General features: G+C 38.5%; 1 protein-coding gene across 2 annotated transcripts in view; it reads left to right on the forward strand.

The window, feature by feature from the left end:
* The first annotated feature begins 555 nt into the window (after positions 1–555).
* The window catches only part of LOC140147950 (uncharacterized), a 46,275-nt gene continuing 21,516 nt past the window's right edge, over positions 556–25,314 (forward strand). For both annotated transcript variants that reach the window (XM_072169742.1, XM_072169743.1), the window contains exon 1: positions 556–664. In XM_072169742.1, the coding sequence (XP_072025843.1) occupies positions 613–664 (52 nt within the window). In that variant the 5' untranslated portion in view covers positions 556–612. The remainder of the gene's footprint in view (positions 665–25,314) is intronic.

Below are 25,314 nucleotides of genomic sequence, written 5' to 3' on the forward strand. Positions count from 1 at the left end.
TCGATATAACGACGTGTGAAAGTGGAGTATTTATTAATATGAATGTATGCTGTGGTCCGGAAAGAATAAAAGAATTGTGAAAAACTTGATTTTTTTGGCGAATGGGATCCAGAATTTGTATGTAGGGTATCCAGGAAAATGCTAGGGTATATTTTGAAAGTGAATCTCAAAAGTAGTGCGACAGTGACAGCCATGTATGGCTGTAGCAGTGACGAAAGATTCTGGATATCAGTATGATTAGCTATGATTTGCCACTAATTTTGGCTATGAAATACCGCGTGAAATAAACAAGAATGTTTGTTTATTATGAAATAATCGGATTGACTGTAAGATTGGTGTAACTTTTGAATTAATGAGTTATTAAAATATTACACTTTGGACAGTAAATAAGATTTAGCATGGTTTTAGATATATTTTGTACCCAGCGAAAAATATCATAGAACAATAGCGTTTTGTTTCGTGTAAATATAGTCTTGCGGTGCATCTGCTTATTCTTCTTTATCAGTCGTTTTTTTTAAAACTTGCTGGTCATGCTACCGCATGACTCTAATTTTTATTTTACATATAACAGGTCATACGAAAACATTTCCGTCTGCACCTCTACGCCTTACCATGGCAACGGCTCAGGATTCAGATGACATGCAGCTACAGGAAGCACATCAAGGTAAATTAATTCGACGTTAGGCCATATTTAACATGTTTAGAAAAATGTGCAGTGATTCGCACAGGCACAACGCTTAGACGTCGATCCACAACCCTCGGCACACTTTACAAGAAAGTTCACAGATTTTCTCAATAAAATATTTCGCCTATAGCAGCTTAATGTAGTTCAATTTCACCAAGCAGGGTGACGTGACGTTTGAACGTTGTTGAAATAATAATAGTCACCTTGCGGCAAGCATGGAAGTCTTACCCCACCCCCATCAAATGAAAAACTTTTATAAGTCACAATGGCTATTAGTCCAATCGAATCCCGTAACCATCGTGCAAATCATGTTAAATTGGCCTTATTTGGCAGAGATTTAGTACTTACAGCGGTGATTATTATAGGCTATGGAGGCATTTCAACCTCCATCTTATTTGGTGGCTTAAGGTCGTTGAACTTTTACACAGGGATCAAGTGCAAAATTGTTCAGACTTTGTTAGAAACAATACTTTTGTGTTCCTCTAGTCATAGTAAGGATTCATAAAAAGTATAGTTTGACCTATCAACGACGTACGGTTTTGGAGCTATGCGTAAAAAGGTAATATTTTGACGTCATGTCTATTTTTGGCTCCATAGGGATTCAAATAGGGAGTCAAAATGTTACTCGTTTGCACAGAACTTCATAAACGTCAAAGTATACTTTTTCAAAATCCTTATTGCTGGAGAATTCCGATGGTGTGGATTTTTAACAAGTTTGAGTAATTTTGAACTTGACCCTCTGTGCAAAATTCGATGACCTTTTCCCCACTAAATGGGGGAGCTGATAAAATGCCTCCATAGCCTAGAATGATCAGCTCTACGTTTACTATTTCTCTGCCAAAATTGACCTCTTTAACATGATTTTCATGATTGTAGTGCCTGTTTACGGACATTTATTGGTGTATCCTTCGTGTAAGAGAGCACGAAATATAGATAGTGGGAATACTCATATCATTGGTACAAGTTAATGTCAATCTAAGACCAAGTATGATGTACAATGTGAGGTTGTATCAATAAACAGCAAAGCATACTGAAATGGTAACGTAGTCAAACAATAGAAATTATAGCTCCTATAAAAATAGTACCGGTATGTCATGCCGATTATTTTCCATGTGTGCCAATGTGTCAGGCACTTATTTAATATTAGTATGTTGGCTTTTTTTTCATAGTCCTGTGACACTGTGCCAGTGCCAGCAAAGCCCATTACTACTTTTACGTGTGTCAATGTGCCATGCACAGCGATCATAACTTTTTCATGTGTGTCAATGTGTATGGTTTTCAGCTAGTTCTTCTTGGCACTGTGACAGCCAAGCACATCATTACTTTTACATATGTGTCAATGTGTCAGACACTTGGTTAACTCTCGTATTTCTGTGCTTCTGATTTAACGTAAGGAAAACTGATCGTTTATTTTTCATATGTGTCGATTTGCTTGTGTTTAGTTATTTTTCTTGGCACTGTGACACCGTCAGGCAAACCAATTTCATGTGTAAGTCAATGTATCGGACCTATACTTCTGTATGATTTAAGCTTGTTTTGTGCTCTATTCTCCTGGCAATGTGACAGTGTGCCAGTCAAGCCGATTATTTTTCATGTGTGTCAATGCGTCAGACACTTTAATATTTAGTATGATTTGGTTCTTTTTCAAAGCCCTGTGACACTGTGCAGGCAAGCCAATTATCACGGTGTGTCAATGTGTCGGACACTAAAACACTTCTTTAACATCCGTACTTCTTTTGTGTTCTTTCTTTCAAAGCGATCGATTCTTGTTCACGTGTGTCAATGTGTATAGTTTTTAGCTATTTCTTTCTGGTACTGTGACACTGTGCCAGTCAAACGCATCATTATTTTTACGTGTGTCAGGCAAGACAATCATTGCTTTAACGTGTGTACCAATGCGCGAGTCACTTTAATGCTTTGTATATTTTTAACTACATTATCCTGGCACTGTGACACTGTGCCAGGCACAACAATCTTTACTCTAACGTGTGTGTCAATGCGCCAATCACTTTAATACTTTGTATATTTGTAGCTACTTCGTCCTGGCACTGTGACACTGTGCCAGGCAAGACAATCATTACTTTCACGTGTGTGTGAATGCACCATTCACTTTAATACTTTGTATATTTGTAGCTACTTCACCATGGCACTGTGACAGTGTGCCAGACAAGTCAATCATTACTTTAACGTGTGTACCAATGCGCCAATCACTTTAATACTTTTGTATATTTACAACTATTCCGTCCTGGCACTGTGACAGTGTGCCAGGCAAGTCAATCATTACTTTAACGTGTGTACCAATGCACCAATCACTTTAATACTTTGTATATTTGTAGCTACTTCGTCCTGGCACTGTGACACTGTGCCAGGTAAGACAATCATTACTTTCACGTGTGTACCAATGCGTCAGTCACTTTAACACTTTATATATTTTTAACTACTTCGTCCTGGCACTGTGACACTGTGCCAGGCAAGCCACACATAACTTACATGTGTGTCAATGCACCATTCACTTTAATACTGTGTATATTTGTAGCTACTTCACCATGGCACTGTGACACTGTGCCAGGCAAGTCAATCATTACTTTAACGTGTGTACCAATGCGCCAATCACGTTACTACTTTTGTATATTTACAACTATTCCGTCCTGGCACTGTGACAGTGTGCCAGGCAAGTCAATCATTACTTTAACGTGTGTACCAATGCACCAATCACTTTAATACTTTGTATATTTGTAGCTACTTCGTCCTGGCACTGTGACACTGTGCCAGGTAAGACAATCATTACTTTCACGTGTGTACCAATGCGTCAGTCACTTTAACACTTTATATATTTATATCTACTTCGTCCTGGCACTGTGACACTGTGCCAGGCAAGCCACACATAACTTTCACATGTGTGTCAATGCACCATTCACTTTAATACTGTGTATATTTGTAGCTACTTCACCATGGCACTGTGACACTGTGCCAGGCAAGTCAATCATTACTTTAACGTGTGTACCAATGCGCCAATCACTTTACTACTTTTGTATATTTACAACTATTCCGTCCTGGCACTGTGACAGTGTGCCAGGCAAGTCAATCATTACTTTAACGTGTGTACCAATGCACCAATCACTTTAATACTTTGTATATTTGTAGCTTCTTCCTCCTGGCACCGTGCCACTGTGCCAGGTAAGACAATCATTACTTTCACGTGTGTACCAATGCGTCAATCACTTTAACACTTTATATATTTATAACTACTTCGTCCTGGCACTGTGACACTGTGCCAGGCAAGACAATCATTGCTTTTATGTGTACCAATGCGCCAGTCACCTTAATACTTTGTATATTTGTAGCTACTTCGTCCTGGCACTGTGACACTGTGCCAGGCAAGCCAATCATTGCTTTCACGTGTGTGTCAATGCGCCAGTCACTTTAACACTTTATATATTTATAACTACTTCGTCCTGGCACTGTGACACTGTGCCAGGCAAGCCACACATAACTTTCACATGTGTGTCAATGCACCATTCACTTTAATACTTTGTATATTTGTAGCTACTTCGTCCTGGCACCGTGACACTGTGCCAGGCAAGTCAATCATTACTTTAACGTGTGTACCAATGCGCCAATCACTTTAATACTTTTGTATATTTACAACTATTCCGTCCTGGCACTGTGACAGTGTGCCAGGCAAGTCAATCATTACTTTAACGTGTGTACCAATGCATCAATCACTTTAATACTTTGTATATTTGTAGCTACTTCGTCCTGGCACTGTGACACTGTGCCAGGCAAGACAATCATTACTTTCACGTGTGTGTGAATGCACCATTCACTTTAATACTGTGTATATTTGTAGCTACTTCGTCCTGGCACTGTGACACTGTGCCAGGCAAGCCAATCATTACTTTAACGTGTGTACCAATGCGCCAATCACTTTAATACTTTTGTATATTTACAACTATTCCGTCCTGGCACTGTGACAGTGTGCCAGGCAAGTCAATCATTACTTTAACGTGTGTACCAATGCACCAATCACTTTAATACTTTGTATATTTGTAGCTACTTCGTCCTGGCACTGTGACACTGTGCCAGGCAAGACAATCATTACTTTCACGTGTGTGTGAATGCACCATTCACTTTAATACTGTGTATATTTATAACTACTCCGTCCTGGCACTGTGACACTGTGCCGGGCAAGACAATCATTGCTTTTATGTGGACCAATGCGCCAGTCACTTTAATACTTTGTATATTTGTAGTTACTTCGTCCTGGCACTGTGACACTGTGCCAGGCAAGCCAATCATTGCTTTCACGTGTGTGTCAATGCGCCAGTCACTTTAACACTTTGTATATTTATAACTACTTCGTCTTGGCACTGTGACACTGTGCCAGGCAAGCCACACATTACTTTCATATGTGTGTCAATGCACTCACTTTAATACTTTGAATATTTGTAGCTACTTCGTCCTGGCACTGTGACACTGTGCCAGGCAAGACAATCATTACTTTCACGTGTGTGTGAATTCCCCATTCATTTTAATACTGTGTATATTTGTAGCTACTTCGACATGGCACTGTGACACTGTGCCAGGCAAGTCAATCATTACTTTAACGTGTGTACCAATACACCAATCACTTTAATACTTTTGTATATTTGTAGTTACTTCGTCCTGGCACTGTGACACTGTGCCAGGCAAGCCAATCATTGCTTTCACGTGTGTGTCAATGCGCCAGTCACTTTAACACTTTGTATATTTATACCTACTCCGTCCTGGCACTGTGACACTGTGCCAGGCAAGACAATCATTGCTTTTATGTGTACCAATGCGCCAGTCACCTTAATACTTTGTATATTTGTAGCTACTTCGTCCTGGCACTGTGACACTGTGCCAGGCAAGCCACTCATTGCTTTCACGTGTGTGTCAATGCGCCAGTCACTTTAACACTTTATATATTTATAACTACTTCGTCCTGGCACTGTGACACTGTGCCAGGCAAGCCACACATAACTTTCACATGTGTGTCAATGCACCATTCACTTTAATACTTTGTATATTTGTAGCTACTTCGTCCTGGCACCGTGACACTGTGCCAGGCTAGTCAATCATTACTTTAACGTGTGTACCAATGCGCCAATCACTTTAATACTTTTGTTTATTTACAACTATTCCGTCCTGGCACTGTGACAGTGTGCCAGACAAGTCAATCATTACTTTAACGTGTGTACCAATGCACCAATCACTGTAATACTTTGTATATTTGTAGCTACTTCACCATGGCACTGTGACACTGTGCCAGGCAAGACAATCATTACTTTCACGCGTGTGTGAATACACCATTCACTTTAATGCTGTGTATATTTGTAGCTACTTCACCATGGCACTGTGACACTGTGCCAGGCAAGTCAATCATTACTTTAACGTGTGTACCAATGCACCAATCACTGTAATACTTTGTATATTTGTAGCTACTTCACCATGGCACTGTGACACTGTGCCAGGCAAGACAATCATTACTTTCACGCGTGTGTGAATACACCATTCACTTTAATGCTGTGTATATTTGTAGCTACTTCACCATGGCACTGTGACACTGTGCCAGGCAAGTCAATCATTACTTTAACGTGTGTACCAATGCACCAATCACTTTAATACTTTTGTATATTTATAACTACTCCGTCCTGGCACTGTGACACTGTGCCAGGCAAGACAATCATTGCTTTTATGTGGACCAATGCGCCAGTCACTTTAATACTTTGTATATTTGTTGTTACTTCGTCCTGGCACTGTGACACTGTGCCAGGCAAGCCAATCATTGCTTTCACGTGTGTGTTAATGCGCCAGTCACTTTAACACTTTGTATGTTTATAACTACTTCGTCTTGGCACTGTGACACTGTGCCAGGCAAGCCACACATTACTTTCATATGTGTGTCAATGCACTCACTTTAATACTTTGAATATTTGTAGCTACTTCGTCCTGGCACTGTGACACTGTGCCAGGCAAGACAATCATTACTTTCACGTGTGTGTTAATTCCCCATTCATTTTAATACTGTGTATATTTGTAGCTACTTCGACATGGCACTGTGACACTGTGCCAGGCAAGTCAATCATTACTTTAACGTGTGTACCAATGCACCAATCACTTTAATACTTTTGTATATTTGTAGTTACTTCGTCCTGGCACTGTGACACTGTGCCAGGCAAGCCAATCATTACTTTCACGTGTGTGTCATTGCGCCAGTCACTTTAACACTTTGTATATTTATAACTACTTCGTCTTGGCACTGTGACACTGTGCCAGGCAAGCCACACATTACTTTCATATGTGTGTCATTGCACTCACTTTAATAATTTGAATATTTGTAGCTACTTCGTCCTGGCAGTGTGACACTGTGCCGGGCAAGACAATCATTACTTTCACGTGTGTGTCAATGCGCCAGTCACTTTAACACTTTGTATATTTATAACTACTTCGTCCTGGTACTGTGACATTGTGCCAGAAAAGCCGCACATAACTTTCACATATACTTTTATACTGTGTATATTTGTAGCTACTTCGTCATGGCACTGTGACACTGTGTCAGGCAAGCCAATCATTACTTTCACGTGTGTACCAATGCGCCAATCACTTTAATACTTTTGTATATTTACAACTATTCCGTCCTGGCACTGTGACACTGTGCCAGGCAAGACAATCATTACTTTCACGTGTATACCAATGCGCCAGTCACTTTAATACTTTGTATATTTGTAACTGTGACACTGTGCCAATAATTACTTTTACATGTGTGTCAATGCGCCGGTCACTTTAATACTTTGCATATTTGTAGCTACTTCGTCCTGGAACTGTGACACTGTGACAGGTAAACCAATCATTGCTTTGATGTGCGTGTGTGTGTGTCAAAGCGCCAGTCACTTTAATACTTTGTATATTTTTAGCTAATTCGTCCTGGTCCTGGCACTGTGACACTGTGCCAGGCAAGCCAATTCTTACTTTTACGTGTGTGTCAATGCACCATTCACTTTAATATTTTTGTATATTTGTAATTATTTCGTCCTGGCACTGTGCCAGGTAAGCCAATCATTACTTTCACATGTGTGTCAAAGCGCCGGTCACTTTAATACTTTATATATTTGTAACTTCTTCGTCCTGACACTGTGACACTGTGCCAGGCAAGCCAAATATTACTTTAACGTGTGTGTTAAAGCGGCAGTCACTTTAATATTTTGTATATTTGTAACTTCTTCGTCCTGGCACTGTAACACTCTGCCAGGCAAGCCAAGCATTACCTTCACGTGTGTGTCAATGCGCCAGTCACTTTAACACTTTGTATATTTGTAGGTACTTCGTCCTGGAACTGTGACACTGTGACAGGCAAACCAATCATTGCTTTGATGTGCGTGTGTGTGTGTCAAAGCGCCAGTCACTTTAATACTTAGCTAATTCGTCCTGGTCCTGGCACTGTGACACTGTGCCAGGCAAGTCAATTCTTACTTTTACGTGTGTGTCAATGCACCATTCACTTTAATACTTTTTTATATTTGTAATTACTTCGTCCTGGCACTGTGCCAGGTAAGCCAATCATTACTTTCACATGTGTGTCAATGCGCCGGTCCCTTTATAAAAAATATAAAAAAATTTCGGATTTATATAGCGCCTTTTTCCAGCTAGATCTTGAAGGATTCAAAGCGCTGTAATTTCGCTGCCATGGTGAATCATCACAATCAGATCGCATCATCTAGGCCAGTTGCAGCCGAACCTCAGGCGCAGACCTATCCGCACTTAGATTGTAACATCCACCAATTATCTGTGCAGCTTTAATACTTTCTATATTTGTAACTTCTTCATCCTGACACTGTGACACTGTGCCACGCAAGCCAATCATTACTTTCACGTGTGTGTTAAAGCGGCAGTCACTTTAATATTTTGTATATTTGTAACTTCTTAGTCCTGGCACTGTGTCACTGTGCCAGGCAAGCCAAGCATTGCCTTCACGTGTGTGTCAATGCGCCAGTCACTTTAATACTTTGTATATTTGTACCTACCTCGTCCTGGCACTGTGACACTGTGCCAGTCAAGCCACACATTACTTTCACGTGTGTGTCAATGCGCCAGTCACTTTAATACATTGTATATTTGTATCTACCTCGTCCTGGCACTGTGACACTGTGCCAGGCAAGCCAACTATTACCTTCACGTGTGTGTCAATGCGCCAGTCACTTTAATACATTTTATATTTGTAACTACTTCGTCCTGGCATTGTGACACTGTGCCAGGCAAGACAATCATTGTTTTAACGTGTGTGTCAATGCGCCGTTCACTTTAATAGTTTGTATGTTTGTAACTGCTTCGGCCTGGCACTGTGACACTGTGCCAGGGAAAAATCATTGTATAACGTGTGTGTCAATGCGCCGTTCACTTTAATAGTTTGTATGTTTGTAACTACTTCGTCCTGGCATTGTGACACTGTGCCAGGCAAGACAATCATTGTTTTAACGTGTGTGTCAATGCGCCGTTCACTTTAATAGTTTGTATGTTTGTACCTACTTTGTCCTGGCACTGTGACACTGTGCCAGTCAAGCCAGACATTACTTTCACGTGTGTGTCAATGCGCCAGTCACTTTAATACTTTGTATATTTGTATCTACCTCGTCCTGGCACTGTGACACTGTGCCAGGCAAGCCAACTATTACCTTCACGTGTGTGTCAATGCGCCAGTCACTTTAATACATTTTATATTTGTAACTACTTCGTCCTGGCATTGTGACACTGTGCCAGGCAAGACAATCATTGTTTTAACGTGTGTGTCAATGCGCCGTTCACTTTAATAGTTTGTATGTTTGTAACTGCTTCGGCCTGGCACTGTGACACTCTGCCAGGGGAAAAATCATTGTATAACGTATGTGTCAATGCGCCATTCACTTTAATTGTTTGTAATATATTTGCAACTACTTCGTCCTGGCACTGTGACACTGTGCCAGGCAAACAATCATTACCTTCACGTGTGTGTCAATGCGCCAGTCACTTTAATACTTTGTATATTTGTAACTACTTCGTCCTGGCATTGTGACACTGTGCCAGGCAAGACAATCATTGTTTTAACGTGTGTGTGAATGCGCCGTTCACTTAATAGTTTGTATGTTTGTAACTGCTTCGGCCTGGCACTGTGACACTCTGCCAGGGGAAAAATCATTGTATAACGTATGTGCCAATGCGCCATTCACTTTAATTGTTTGTAATATATTTGTAACTACTTCGTCCTGGCACTGTGACACTGCGCCAGGCAAACAATCATTACCTTCACGTGTGTGTCAATGCGCCATTCACTTTAATAGTTTGTAGTATATTTGTAACTACTTCGTCCTGGCACTGTGACACTGCGCCGGACAAGCCAATCATTACCTTCACGTGTGTGTCAATGCGGCAGTCACTTTAATACTTTGTATATTTGTATAACTACTTCGTCCTGCCATTGTGACACTGTGCCAGGCAAGCCAATCATTACTTTCACGTGTGTGTGAATGCGCCAGTCACTTTAATACGCTGTATATTTGTAACTACTTCGTCCTGGCACTGTGACACTGTGCCAGGTAAGCCAATCATTGCCTTAACGTGTGTGTCAACGCGCCATTCACTTTAATAGTTTTTATATTTCTAACTACTTTATCCTGGCGTTGTGACACTGTGCCAGGCAAGACAATCACTACTTTCACGTGTGTGTCAATGCGCCAGTCACTTTAATACTTTTGTATATTTGTAACTACTTCATCCTTGCACTGTGACACTGTGCCAGGCAAGACAATCATTACCTTCACGTGTGTGTCAAAGGTAACTACTTCGTCCTTGCACTGTGACACTGTGCCAGGCAAGCCAATCATTGCTTTAACGTGTGTGTCAATGCGCCGTTAACTTTAATAGTTTGTATATTTGTAACTTCTTCGTCCTGGCAGTGTGACACTGTGCCAGGCAAGCCAATCATTACTTTCACGTGTGTGTCAAAGCGGCAGTCACTTTAATATTTTGTATATTTGTAACTTCTTCGTCCTGGCACTGTGACACTGTGCCAGGCAAGCCAATCATTACCTTCACGTGTGTCAATGCGCCTGTCACTTTAATACATTGTATATTTGTAACTACTTCGTCCTGGCATTGTGACACTGTGCCAGGCAAGACAATCATTGTTTTAACGTATGTGTCAATGCGCCGTTCACTTTAATAGTTTGTATGTTTGTAACTACTTCGTCCTGGCACTGTGACACTGTGCCAGGGAAAAAAAACATTGCTTTAACGTATGTGTCAATGCGCCATTCACTTTAATTGTTTGTAATATATTTGCAACTACTTCGTCCTGGCACTGTGACACTGTGCCAGGCAAACAATCATTACCTTCACGTGTGTGTCAATGCGGCAGTCACTTTAATACTTTGTATATGTGTAACTACTTCGTCCTGGCATTGTGACAGGCAAGCCAAACATTACTTTCATGTGTGTCAATACGCCAGTCACTTTAATACTTTTGTATATTTGTAACTACTTCATCCTGGCACTGTAACACTCTGCCAGGCAAGACAATCATTACCTTCACGTGTGTGTCAAAGCGGCAGTCACTTTAATATTTTGTATATTTGTAACTACTTCGTTCTTGCACTGTGACACTGCGCCAGGCAAACAATCATTGCTTTAACGTGTGTGTCAATGCGCCGTTCACTTTAATAGTTTGTATATTTGTAACTTCTTCGTCCTGGTACTGTGACACTGTGCCAGGCAAGCCAATCATTACTTTCACGTGTGTGTCAAAGCGGCAGTCATTTTAATACTTTTTATATTTGTAACTTCTTCGTCCTGGCACTGTGACACTGTGCCAGGCAAGCCAATCGTTATCTTCACGTGTGTGTCAATGCGCCAGTCACTTTAATACTTTGTATATTTGTAACTACTTCATCCTGGCATTGTGACACTGTGCCAGGCAAGCCACACATTACTTTAACGTGTGTACCAATGCGCCAGTCACTTTAATACTTTGTATATTTGTAGCTACTTCGTCCTGGCACTGTAACACTGTGCCAGACAAGACAATCATTACTTTCACCTGTGTGTCAATGCGCCAGTCACTTTAATACTTTGTATATTTGCAGCTTCGTCCTGGCACTGTAACACTGTGCCAGGTAAGCCACACATTACTTTAACGTGTGTACCAATGCGCCAGTCACTTTAATACTTTTGTATTTGTAGCTATTTCATCCTGGCACTGTGACACTGTGCCAGACAAGACAATCATTACTTTCACCTGTGTGTCAATGCGCCAGTCACTTTAATACTTTGTATATTTGTAGCTACTTCGTCCTGGCACTGTGACACTGTGCCAGGCAAGACAATCATTGCTTTCACGTGTGTACCAATGCGCCAGTCACTTTAATTAATACTTTGTATATTTGTAGCTATTTCGTCCTGGCACTATGACACTGTGCCAGGCAAGACAATAATTACTTTCACGTGTGTACCAATGCACCAATCACTTTAATACTTTGTATATTTGTAGGTACTTCGTCCTGGCACTGTGACACTGTGCCAGGCAAGCCACACATTACTTTAACGTGTGTATCAATTCACCAGTCACTTTAATACTTTTGTATATTTATAACTACTTCATCCTGGCACTGTGACACTGTGTCAGGCAAGCCAATTATTACTTTCACGTGTGTGTCAATGCGCCAGTCACTTTAATATTTAACTGCTTCGTCCTGGCACTGTGACACTGTGCCAGGCAAGACAATCATTGCTTTAACGTGTGTGTCAATGCGCCATTCATTTTAATACTTTGTATATTTGTAGCTACTTCGTCCTGGAACTGTGACACTGTGACAGACAAACCAATCATTGCTTTCATGTGTGTGTCAAAGCGCCAGTCACTTCAATATTTTGTATATTTTTAGCTAATTCGTCCTGGTCCTGGCACTGTGACACTGTGCCAGGCAAGCCCAATTCTTACTATCACGTGTGTGTCAATGCACCATTCACTTTAATACTTTTGTATATTTGTAATTACTTCGTCCTGGCACTGTAACACTGTGCCAGGTAAGCCAATCATTACCTTCACGTGTGTAAATGCGCCATTCGCTTTAATACTTTTGTATATTTGTTAAACTACTTCGTCCTGGCACTGTGACACTGTGCCAGGCAAGGCAATCATTGCTTTAACGGGTGTGTCAATGCGCCGTTTACTTTAATAGTTTGTATGTTTGTAACTACTTCTGCTGTGGACACTGTGCACTGTCAGCATTAGACAAGTCACTTTCATGTGTCAGTCAATGTATCAGACATTTTAAGGCCTAGGCCTATATACTTCTGTGTGATTTAAACTTGTTTTATGCTCTTTTTTCCTGGCACTGTGACAGTGTGCCAGTCAAGCAGCTTATTTTCCATGTGTGTCAAGTATTATACAAGATGATATAATACATATAATATAGCAATATTTAATTTTCGAGTTCGATTTAGAGTTAAAGTTGCATTTTAGAGTTGCCAGTGGTAATTTAGAGTTACAGTAGTACAGTTATGTCAAGTCAACTCAAGATGATAACGACGTCAAGTACATCATCTCAGATTGAGATACTTTAAACTGGACTACAAGTTTCAATCGTCCATGTGACGTGCCCCCCTCAGAAGTGAGAAACTGCCAAATGAAGACCCAATTGAAGCCATTTGGTGGACCATTTTCCCGGGGGGGGGGGCACTCAACTTTAGAAGTGACGGGTATCTGCCTCGCGAAGTAGGGGCCTAAGCGTTATTTAAAAAAAAGGGGGTCATTGGGTACAGTGTACAAACAAAATAAAAAAGGGGGTCATTGGGTATAATATTTTGAAAAAAAAGGGTGTCATTGAGTATAAGATTTCAAAAAAGGGTAATCGGGTAGAAAATTTTGAAAAAATGGAGCAAAATTTTGACAAATTTGGCATAATTTTGAAAAAATTGAGCAAAATTCGAAAGTTTCGGCATTATTTTTTGGCATTTTGATGATGCTATTCTAGAAAATCTAGAAAAAAGGGGGTCATTGGGTAGCCGCAACCAAAAAAAAAGGGGGTCATTGGGTAGCCGAAACTAAAAAACAGGGGGGTCATCAGGTATGACTTTTTAAAAAGGGGTCATAGGATCTACGCCTATAATATTTACAGTACATTTTGGCACTGCTGATTTGATTATATTGCAATTATGGTTGATTTTGTTGTTCAGCATCATAGCAAAGATGATCAAAGTAAGATCAAAAAGGAGATGCAGACATTTTAAAAGCATGTGGGGCCCACATGCTTTTAAAATATTGACAGGCACATACCGTCACTTCAAAGTTGAGTGCCCCCCGGACCATTTTGACAATATTATTGTTTAAAAGTTTAGTTTGAAACAACGGCCATGAAGCCTTTCGTGGACAAGATTTCCCTATTATTGTAATTGTGTTAAACTTTGAGTGGCGGGTGTCAAAAGCAGAAGCGAAAACGGCCTCTTGTTTAGGTCCCTATCCGCGACACAAGGGGGTGTCTGAGGGGGATATTTCCCCCTCAGAAGGGGAGCATTTTAAAATGTAATTTCCTTAGGCCTTTGGGCCGAGAATCAACCCCGGGGAATCAACCTTCAATCAATGCCTAAAATAATCACAGACCTATATAGGCCTATTAATAACTCACAAAATCTAAACTCCTTTTTTTAACTTCCATCAATGTGCATCAATGATAGGCTGCTGTGCTGCAATACGCCACTAATTATTCTGATTTCGTGCAAATGGGTAAATTTATGTATAGTGGATGTGCCAGATGTCTTCCCAGCATGCATGACAAAATGATTGCACAATGTGATAAATTGGTCAATTTTAACACTTTATATATACATTCGATGTACAGGATGAAAATGGCTTTTTAAAGGACATTCTCATCGAGACTTTTCTCATCAAATTACTTTTTAAAAAGAAGTTAAAACTAAATAAGTGATGGGCACAGATGGCAGACGAGGATGCAGGGGTGGCATAGCTGGCCCGTGTCTCCCTTTTCGCAGTTTCAAAACAGGAGGAAACGAGAGATGAGAAAGGGGAAAAAAGGAAGAGAAAAAGTTAACTTACGCACGCATAATTGAGTAGGTCAATGTGTAAGTATAACATGATAAGCTAGTATTAACTGGTCCCAAAAAGTAACTTACCAGGTAAGAAATTCGTCTGTCAAGTTCAAACGACAAATCGTATTATACTGAATAGCATATGAGTGGAAGCGGTGTACATTTACGCGGAGTTTGACACCTCATTTGTCGCAAACAGATCAAAACTTTTGAAGTTATGCTCATTTGAACAAGCCTACTATCAAATTTGAAAGTTGCAGGTCCGCCCCAATGAATTCGCAATACTCTGGACACACCCAAGGTCCCCTAAATCCCTGGTCATCATATTGATTCTTTCATTCGACTTAATTTCTTCAGATGATTGAATAAGGACAATTGTCATTGAACTTTGATCATTCTTCATCCTCATTTTTATAAGGGATTAAGCATAAGTATAGGGTCTGTGATTATTTTAGACACTGCTTGAAGGCGGGTATCGGGCCAAAAGCCTGTGAAAATTACTGTGGGCCTGCCGTCTGCCGATATACAGGGCCCGTCACATAATATTGTCACCAAATTTAGTATTAGACGGACTTAATGGTGACTTGTAAAAAAAACATCAATCCATGTATGCTTTTGTAAATTGCGAGTATCAGTGGAAGAGTTTATGAACATTTCGAATTTTGCAAATTGAGTGCATTGCTCTGTTTCTTGTTTAAAGCAATGGTAGTAGTCTAAACATGATGATGATGCACCAAACAATTGGACCTTCATTTTGCAAGTGGCCGTTTTCACGTATTGCGACAGTATCTTTGGAATATTTTTGGGTATTTTAATGCTGCTGCCAACTGCTGCCCCCACCCCAGCTGCATGATAGAGATACTGCTTAACCCCTGACGACCCTTTTTGACTTTATGACATGTTCCTGACATATAAATGATTCTTTTTACCATGTTTAAGCCCAATGGACATACTCTAAAATTGACCCCATACGACCTTTGACCTCGAGTGACCACGGTTTGATTTTGTTTATGCTCCCGTGATATGGAGAATACTTTTAGCCAGATTGGGCGAAGTTTGAAATTTTGACCCCGGATGACCTTTGACCTCGGATGACCTCGATGTAATTTTTTTCATGCTCCCCTCATACAAAGAATTCCACCTATCAAGTTTAAGCCCAATAGGGCAAAGTTTAAAATTAGCCCCTACATGACCTTTGACCTCGGGTGACCTCAGTTTTGTTTTGCACATATATTCCCCTCATGTCAAGGATTCCACCCACCAAGTTTGAGCCTGATAGGACAAAGTTTGAATTCCATGACCTTTGACCTTTGACCTCGGATGACCTCCATATAATGTTTTTATATTTGGGGCCCTGGGGCCCATAATAGTTGACTTATGAGGCTCATGTACATGTTGAAGTATAATTTATAAGTGCTATCAGTAGACTCAAGCTGGGCACTGTAGCTGCTTTATTTACTGAGTAACGGTCGGAGGAGCCGTCTTTTCTGTACCGCAACCAGTTCGATCTCTGCAAGCATTTCAAATGACATGGACAAATGACATGTGACTGAATATTAATCTTTTATTTGATTGATTGGTTCGAATACCCTTTAATTCAGATTTATATGAAATCAACTAATAGGGGCCAATATCATGTTTGGGGCTGTGCAATAATTATGAGCCCCCTGTAAATTGGGATCCCAAAATGCACAAAGGGGGGGGCAAAGAATTTTGGCAGGCCGAGAAGGGGGGGGCAAGCGATTTTGGCGAGCCGTTTGGAAATTTTATCCCGGGGGAGCGCTTTATTTAAAAGGCGCCCCATGCCCATGCATGAATGCGTGCCAAAAATCGCTTGCCCCCCCTCGGCTGGCCAAAAATTGCTCCCCCCCCTTTCGGCTAGCCAAAATTTCTTGCCCCCCCTTAAAGCATATATAGCCTATAGGCCTCCTGGGATAGGCCTGGTCTATAAGCTTGCTTTATATAAAAACGCACCATGACTTGCATCTTGAAGCTATAAGGCTGAGTTCACATAGAAGTATACGGTATACGGTATTCGCTATACGAAATACGCTCATTCGATCAGGCTGAGTTCATATAGGAGTATACTATGTGAACTCAGCCTGATCGAATGAGCGTATTTCGTATAGCGAATAGCGAGTATGTCAGTTTACCCATTTTCTTCGTCTTATCAAATGCTTGTAACTTTACTTCCTAAGCGTTCACATAGAAGTATACTATTCGGGTATACGGTGCACGTTTTGCAGGTTCACGCGTATAGCTTAAATCGAGTAAGGCAATTTCATAGTACCGGGTCACATAAGGCTACGATTGCATAGAAATATACTATTCGGGTATACGATGCACGTTTTGCAGGTGGACGCGTATAACTTAAATCGAGCAAGGTAATTTCATAGTACCGGGTCACATAAGAGCTATTCGAAAAGGCCGTATACCTGCGTTTAGTAAAGTATAGTGGGAATCGCGCGTGTTCGATTTTAGTGCAGCGTATTCCGTCCAAATTTTAAAAACCTAAACCATATGTGGGTAAATTCATTTTTTAATAGATGCACTATCTAATTCTGCACATTATGACACCTCATTGAATGCAATGTGACCTCAAGAAGTAAAGTTACAAGCATTTGATAAGACGAAGAAAATGGGTAAACTGACATATTCGCTGTTCGCTATATGAAATACGCTCATTCGATCAGGCTGAGTTCACATAGTATACTCCTTTATGAACTCAGCCTGATCGAATGAGCGTATTTCGTATAGCGAATACCGTATACCGTATACTTCTATGTGAACTCAGCCTTAGGGATCAAATACTGTCTGTTCAATTAGTTTAGATTCTTGTATTTTTAAGATGTTTGAAAAAATAAAAAAAATGTGGTCAAAGTCATCAAAGAAAAGTGTTAGCACAGCCTTAGACCCAACGTGATTTACACTTTTCAAATTCCAAAGTTCAATTTAAAACCCCGTTTCTTTTCAATTTTGCCTCATTTTAGGCATTTACGTGGGTCCACCAAAAGGATTCGCGACCTTGTCACATATCGAGTGGGACGGTCCATTCTCAACTAATAGGGCATACATGTAGACCCTATCAAATTTAGCAAAAAAAATCTGTCCACCAACGTTCCGGTTTGGATAGGGTCTATAGGTGATGATGGTCCACCGGCCGGGTCCACCGGTTTTTGTTGCACGAAATTAGGTGTGAAGCTCCGTGAGGTATCGCGATAACGTTTTATTCATAACATTATTCCAAGCATCATTTTTTCCTAAACAATGATATTAAAACTACGGCTTTGGTTCTTAATTCAACTGGTTTCATCGATACAATGTAAATTGAATTTTGTTTAATACCATCATTCTTTCCCAAGAATATCAGCATTCGCTTGACATTTTCAGATACAGTGACTTTAGGCCGTATAAAATTAATGTTTTGGTTCTCGTCCAGAGGATTTTCATGAATTGATGAGGGAGGGAGGTGTTTTTTTTTTTTTTTTTTTTCAATGTAAAATTAGCATTGTCAGTAGTTTTCGGTCTTCTCCAACAGTGCTCGAGGAAACGATGAGGCCCTTTTTTTTTCAAATGTGAGATTCTGAGGGATAAACCCCTAGAGTACCACAAAAAGACTTGGAAGTGATGCTTGTTCTCTAATAAACTTATTTATATGTATGAAGATTTCATAAATCATTCCAAAGTCTAAAAAATTGAAAAATCTATAAAAAAAAAAAATCTGACAAATCCCAGAAATTGAGGAGGGAGGGACGAGAACCAAAATATTAATTTTACACGGCCTTACACATGCATTGACATGTTACACGAATTGTTTTCTGTAACGTAGGTGTACAAAAGTTCTTTTGTTTCCAAATGTCCTTCTCATAGTTTGTAGTCAACAAACAAAACGAAATAACACATTGAAAATAAATGTGTAGTTTTATGATAGGCATAGGCCCACACATTCTCAGACCCATCCACATAATAAATATATAAACATTTTTATAATAACGTAATGTTTCAACAGTGGGGTTTCAACACGAATTACTGCCAAATACAATGTAGGCCTATAGCTATTTTGCTGGACAATACTTCCTGATGCAGATGGGCGAATAAATATTATCTCAGAGCATCTAATTATTGTGACAATCGTCCCCATTGCACTAAACATGCTAAATGGCTCTATGGCTCGTTATAAAAATATTGCGGGAAAAGATGGGTCTAAAGATGTGCTAAAACTTTTCTTTGGTGACTTTGACCACAATTTTCTATTTTTTTCAAATATCTTAAAAGAATCTAAGCTAATTGCACTATTAGGCCTATGATATGATGAGTAATGTGCAGAATTCAGCTGTATTGTGTATTGTTTATTTACGGTCGTATAAATGTTTTGGTTCTCGTCCAGAGGATTTTCATGACTGATGAGGCAGGGGTATTTTTTCAATTTAAAATGAGCATTGTCAGTAGTTTTCGGTCTTTTCCAATAATGTTCGAGGGAATGATGAGGCCCTTTTGTTCAAATGTGAGATCCTGAGGGATTTAGATAGGTAACCCCTAGAGTACCGGTACCACATAAAGACTTGTAAGTGAAGTTGTTCTCTAATCAACTTATTTATATGTACAAGGTTTTCATAAATCATTCAAAATTTTTATAAAAATTGAAAAATCTATTTAAAAAATCTGTCAAATCTCAGAAATTGCGGAGGGAGGGGACGAGAACCAAAACATTAATTTTATGCAGCCTAAAATTCCAGATATTTGTAATAATGCAGGGTATACACATTTATAGATGAAGGAAACATAACATTATAACAAGATCTCTGTTTTAAATGTCTTCAGACATCAAAAAGTGAAATTAATCACATTTAATGATAATAAATAATATAATGTTTTTCCGTTCATCATGTTAGAAATATATTTACTGAAAAGAATTTTTTTAAGAAGTACAAGTTTAATTTCAAGTTCAAATTCGCACCTTAATGTAATCCTTCACACGTAATTAGGCCTATAAGTTGATTTTCACTTCGGTCATACATAAGGCCTCATTATTTGATTTCTCAGCTCAAATGCCGGGCTCAAATGTTTTGACAACTACGTAGGATCATCATTTCTGATGATATTCAGCCAACATTGGGCTATTCCAGAAATTAATGGCACCCCCCCCCCCTAAAGAAGACATGTGAATGTGTACCATAAATTTTTGGGAATTTCCAGAACAAAATTTTATCCCAAACAAATGTGAATTCCCATTTTGATTTAAAAATGCTTAAAAATATTGGGAATTCCCAGTGACTCTAAAGAAGACATGCAAATTTTTGCCAAACTTTTTGGGAATTCCCATACCAAAATTTTAGCCAAAAAAATTGGGAATTCCCATTTTGATAAAAAAATGCTTAAAAAACTTGGGAATTCCCATTGACCCTAAAGAAGACAGGCAAATTTTTGTCAAAAGTTTTGGGAATTCCCAAGCCTAAAAAAGGGGTACTTTTTTGGGAATTACCATCCAGTGTCCCTAAAGAAGACAAGCAAATTTTTGCCAAAATTTTTGGGAATTCCCAAGCCTAAAAATTAGACGCAAAATGTGTTCTAACCTGCCCTTTATTCAGAGGTGTAACGACCGGGGAGTGTGTCATGGTGGGCTGAATGGAAAATCGCACTGAAGCTATTTTTCTTTTTAATTATTTCAAAATATTTTTCATTTTGTTATTAAACATATTTCAACTTTTATTTTTCTAAACGTGTTGTGATTTTAGATTTTATCCAGTGATTTTACTTTTGTTTTATATTGTTGAAGCGATTTTTGAAGATTTCCTGTGATTTTACTCATTTTTTTTGCCCATTTTGAAACATTTACCGTGTTTTCACAACTTTTGGGACATTGTAAAAATATATCCCGGAATTCTACAAATGTTAGGATGTTTTCAGATTATTTCCTGTGATTTTACAATTGTTTGCATTTTTTTAAATATTTCCTGCGATTTAAAAACTTTTTTGGCATTTTTTCTAAATTTATAACAATTGTATAATTATTTGGAAAGTTTTCAAATATTCCTTGGTGTTTTACCACTTTTATAAATATTTTATGTGATTTATCTTTTGGATTAAAAAAACCATTCTGACAACTAGCTGTTTGATTTTTTTGGGCAGTTTTAATCATTTCCTGCACTACATAATTATACATACGAATTTACCCCGTGGAAGACCCACAAAACAAAACAAAATGTGTTTTAGGTCCTTTTCGCAATAATTATTGCGAATATTCGCAATAATCATTGCGAATATTCGCAATAATCACACCACCAGTTTGAGTATGTAGGCCTACTTATTAATGCACTCGGTGTTTCATGTTTCGCCGTCACGAACGTTTCTAAAACTTTATAGATAGTTTTATACTCACACTTTATTACCTACTGAAGATAGTTTTATATTTGCATGTTGCAATCTACTGAAGATACTTTTATATACTTTTATTCTCAAACCCTGATGTCTACTCTAGATATGTCATCTACATCACATTCTTTAATACGCATACCCTGTCATGGGTTGGTACAATTTGTGACCCTACTTCTCATACCCGACTTTTCATACCCCACTTGACCCAACTTTTTATTGTTATGATAAATCATTTTAGATATTTCAATGAATACTAAATAAAGTGTAAATGAAGTCTACCGAATTGAAAAGGCTAAATCATTGTAATTGGTGAAAAATTATGATTTAGAAATTATTATTTATAAACATCGCCCTTCCTCGTGCGCAGCTATAATCTCCAAACCAGTCGTTCATAAGTTACCTTATCATGAGGAAGTATATCTGTCTGTCACATTAAGATCTACGCATGGTGACATTATAAACGTCACGGTTATTCAGCCCTTTCACTGCTACCAACATATGAGATAAATTGAGTATTGACTTCAGTGTACCGCTCAGGTGCTCCAAGCAAGTTCAATCAAGTTAGCATATCAAGGCTTAATTGGTCAATGCATTGTGATATAAGCAAACACTTATTGATTGCCTTGAGCAAACTTTATAACCAGGTTTAGGGAGTGTTCAGAACATGGTGGGGGGGGGGGGGGCTGGGCACTTGAAAATTGGAGTCAAAAAGTTTTGACACCTCCCCCCCCCCTTCCTTCCTTATACGTGCTTAGGCCAAGTAAAAATAAAAACATGTTTCTCGTCCGGGTTTTTAAAAATTAGGAGAATGAGGGCTTTTTATTTTTATTGGAAAACGACGCTAAATACCTGTATTTGGCACCATGTTTCGGGTATTCGACATACAGATTGATATCTGAGAAAAGGAGGAGGCCCTTTTATTTTATTGTTTTGAGAGGTAGACCCTCTAGTGATCACAAAACTCTTCTTAAATGATGTATTATGCATTTACAAAACCGTAAAATAAGTTTCAACTTCTGAAACATCTTTTTCTACAAGTTATAACTGAAAGTTTACAAAATAAAAAGAAATTTGAAAAATCTTCAAAAAATGAGGAGGGCGCGGACGAGAAACATGTTTGTTTTTTTACTCGGCCTTACCTCAACAGTTTGAGTATCAACGCACAGGCTTTACGTACGTGCACAGTTTTCCAGAGAACCTGAAACTTTTTTGACCCCCCCATCTTTGGACATACAAAACCTTCAATTTAGATCAACCCTTTCCAAGAATTTAAAAGACAACTTATGATTTGTCCAGTAACGAACTCAATCCCAATTTACATTATAACAAGTATGCACTAAGTTTTAATGATTATACATTTTTTAAATTTATAGGCCTTTAGGCCTATTTCTTACACTGAAACATGCAAGTTTTATAGGGTAACTTGTATGAAGTTAAATTTCATTGTATGCATTCTAATTTTTTCATGTTTCATTCTTAGAACCAATAATTAAATAAAAATAACACAAGAAAGGGAAATTGAGAGAAACATCTGGTCACATACTCAAGATTTTTAGTGCTTCAGACTTGTTTATGAGGGGCGTAATTTTTCTTGGTCAGTGGAAAAATATAAATTTCGGGGCAAAGACGAAAAAAATGTTGGTTGCATCATTTTGACCCGGTATTAGGCCAAGGAAAGTCGATTTTGAGTTTCCCGTCACCCGCCCTCACTTCATTTTCTGACCCTCACTTGAATTCATTATTGTGATTTTCCTAAAAATACTGATAAAAACTGGTTATATTTGCAAAAAAAAATATGTATTTTTTGTGGAAAAATCAAAATCAAAACATACATTTTGCTGTCAACCTTGCCAGACTCTTTTTAATATATTTTTGAATCTCATTTGAGCTAAACATCCATCTTCAAGTGAGTGAGCGGCAAATAACAACACATTTTACATGCATGTTGGTCATGTAATGAAAGGTAGAAAAATAATGACTAATGAATAATGAAAAAGTTACCTCACTTGTTTTCAGAAATTATGTAACGGGAAACTCAAAATTGACTGTTAGTGGCCTTATCAGTGGAATATATACATATACTCTTTTCTTATAGAGACTGGATAAATGTAAAGTCTTCGAACTTCCAAAAAGAAATGTTGTACGTTCTTGTTCTTTAGGTATTTTCTTGTTGAAACTTTTTTGACCCCGCCCCCTATCAGGAGCAAAAACTTTTTTGACTCCCCTTTTAGAGACTAAAACTTTTTTGACCCCTCCATTTTGCCACCCCAAGTATTTCTGAACAATCCCTTAGTCCAGGCGATTAGAATTGCACAGGGCTTAAAACGCATCAATACTAATCACAATTTTGTATCTAAATATGGCTGAACGAGGCTTTGAAATTTGAGATGAGAAAATGCTTGAAAACGCTGTTCTTTATCAATAATATTAAGGAAATGTGTATGGTATTTGCTTAATATTTGATTACCAACGGAATAAACTGCGAATATCTAACAAAACGTTAAAAATAAGTCGGGTCAGGTGGGGTATGAAAAGTCGGGTATGAAAAGTAGGGTCACAAATTTTTACACTCATACCCTGCTATCTAGGCCTACTGAAGATACATTTATACTCAAACTTTGCTATCTACTCTAGATAGGTTTATAATCACACCCTTCTATCTACTGAAGATATTTTTATTCCCACACACTGATATCTGCTATATATAGGCCTACTGTCATACACATAACCTGATATCTACTGTTGACAGTTTTATTCACACTTTGCTATCTACTTTAGAAAGGTTTTTACTCATACACTATCTACTGTAGATAGTTTTATGTTCACACTTTGCACTAGCTATCTACTGTCGATAGTTTTATACTCAATAATTATTGCGAATATTCGCAATAATTATTGCGAATATTCGCAATATTATTGCGAATATTCGCAATAATTATTGCGAATATTCGCAATAATATTTCAATTTTTTTTTGGCACTTATATGCTTCCGTAGTTTATAGTTCTTGAAACATCATCTCTTTATTTTGTTGTATTAAAATTCAAGTATGACATTTAAACAGACTTCAAGGGGCAAGGAAATTATATTTGTCTTTTGACTTTTGCAAAAATATAAATGCTGCATAAATTTAAGACAGTATAAACCCTTGGTGTTGGTAACAACTACCAATATTTACATATATTATGACCTTGACCCAGCTATATCATGCATGGTCCATGTCCCACGGTCTTACACTATGTACCACAATGTCCTCATCCCATTGGCATAGTTCAATGACCTCAATTAGACACTCATAGTGCAAAATTTGACCTCAAGTTGAAAGGTAGAGTTTTTGTACCCAAATTTACTAAGGTCATTCAATTAATGTACAAATGTATCGGGGTTAAAGAACTGTGCCCTGATAGATGAACATGTTGTGGATCCTAGGGTTAGCATTATGCCTGATGCCTGCAGCATTACCAGAGCAGCATGCATTCACAGATATCTGTGATCACAGATAATCTGTAATGCATTACTACCAACTACAGTTTCAAAGTTTCATGTTCAGTGCAGATGCTTCATGTTTGAATTTTTATAGTGGTCCTGGTTTTAGGTCGTGCTGTATATGTGATGCGATCAAGCAAAATCAGTCGGAACTCGGCAATATTGATTTTGAGATATAGCCAAACAACGGCAATATTTCCTTTTGTTTCCTATTGTTTTGGAAACTCTTCAATTGCTCATATCTTTGGAACTGGTTGTTCATTTTCAATGGAGTTTTCTACAAAATGCAGCTTTGCAAATGTTATTTACTATCCTATAAGAAACTGAACATTTAATATTTCCGAGTTCCGACTGATTTTGCTTGATCGCATCACATATTTCTCTTTTATATTGATATGTGAATTAATTGAAGTCATTATAAACTTGTAGACCTTTGTGAACCAATTTAACTGCATTTTATAGAGATGGCTATCTAATGGACAAATTAAAGATCCGGGCTGAATATTAAAATATGCTTTTGAATTGAAAAAGCAAAAGCCTCAAACTCAAATGTAAACCAATTTTGAAAAAAAAAAAAGGAACACTTAAAAATTCCACACCATAAATTTGTGGGCTTTTTCTCAAAATGACTATGATGTAATAGTCTTGTAATAATTTATTTCCACACAAATGT

Source organism: Amphiura filiformis, chromosome 3 (assembly GCF_039555335.1).
Source record: "Amphiura filiformis chromosome 3, Afil_fr2py, whole genome shotgun sequence".
NCBI classification, from domain to species: domain Eukaryota; kingdom Metazoa; phylum Echinodermata; class Ophiuroidea; order Amphilepidida; family Amphiuridae; genus Amphiura; species Amphiura filiformis.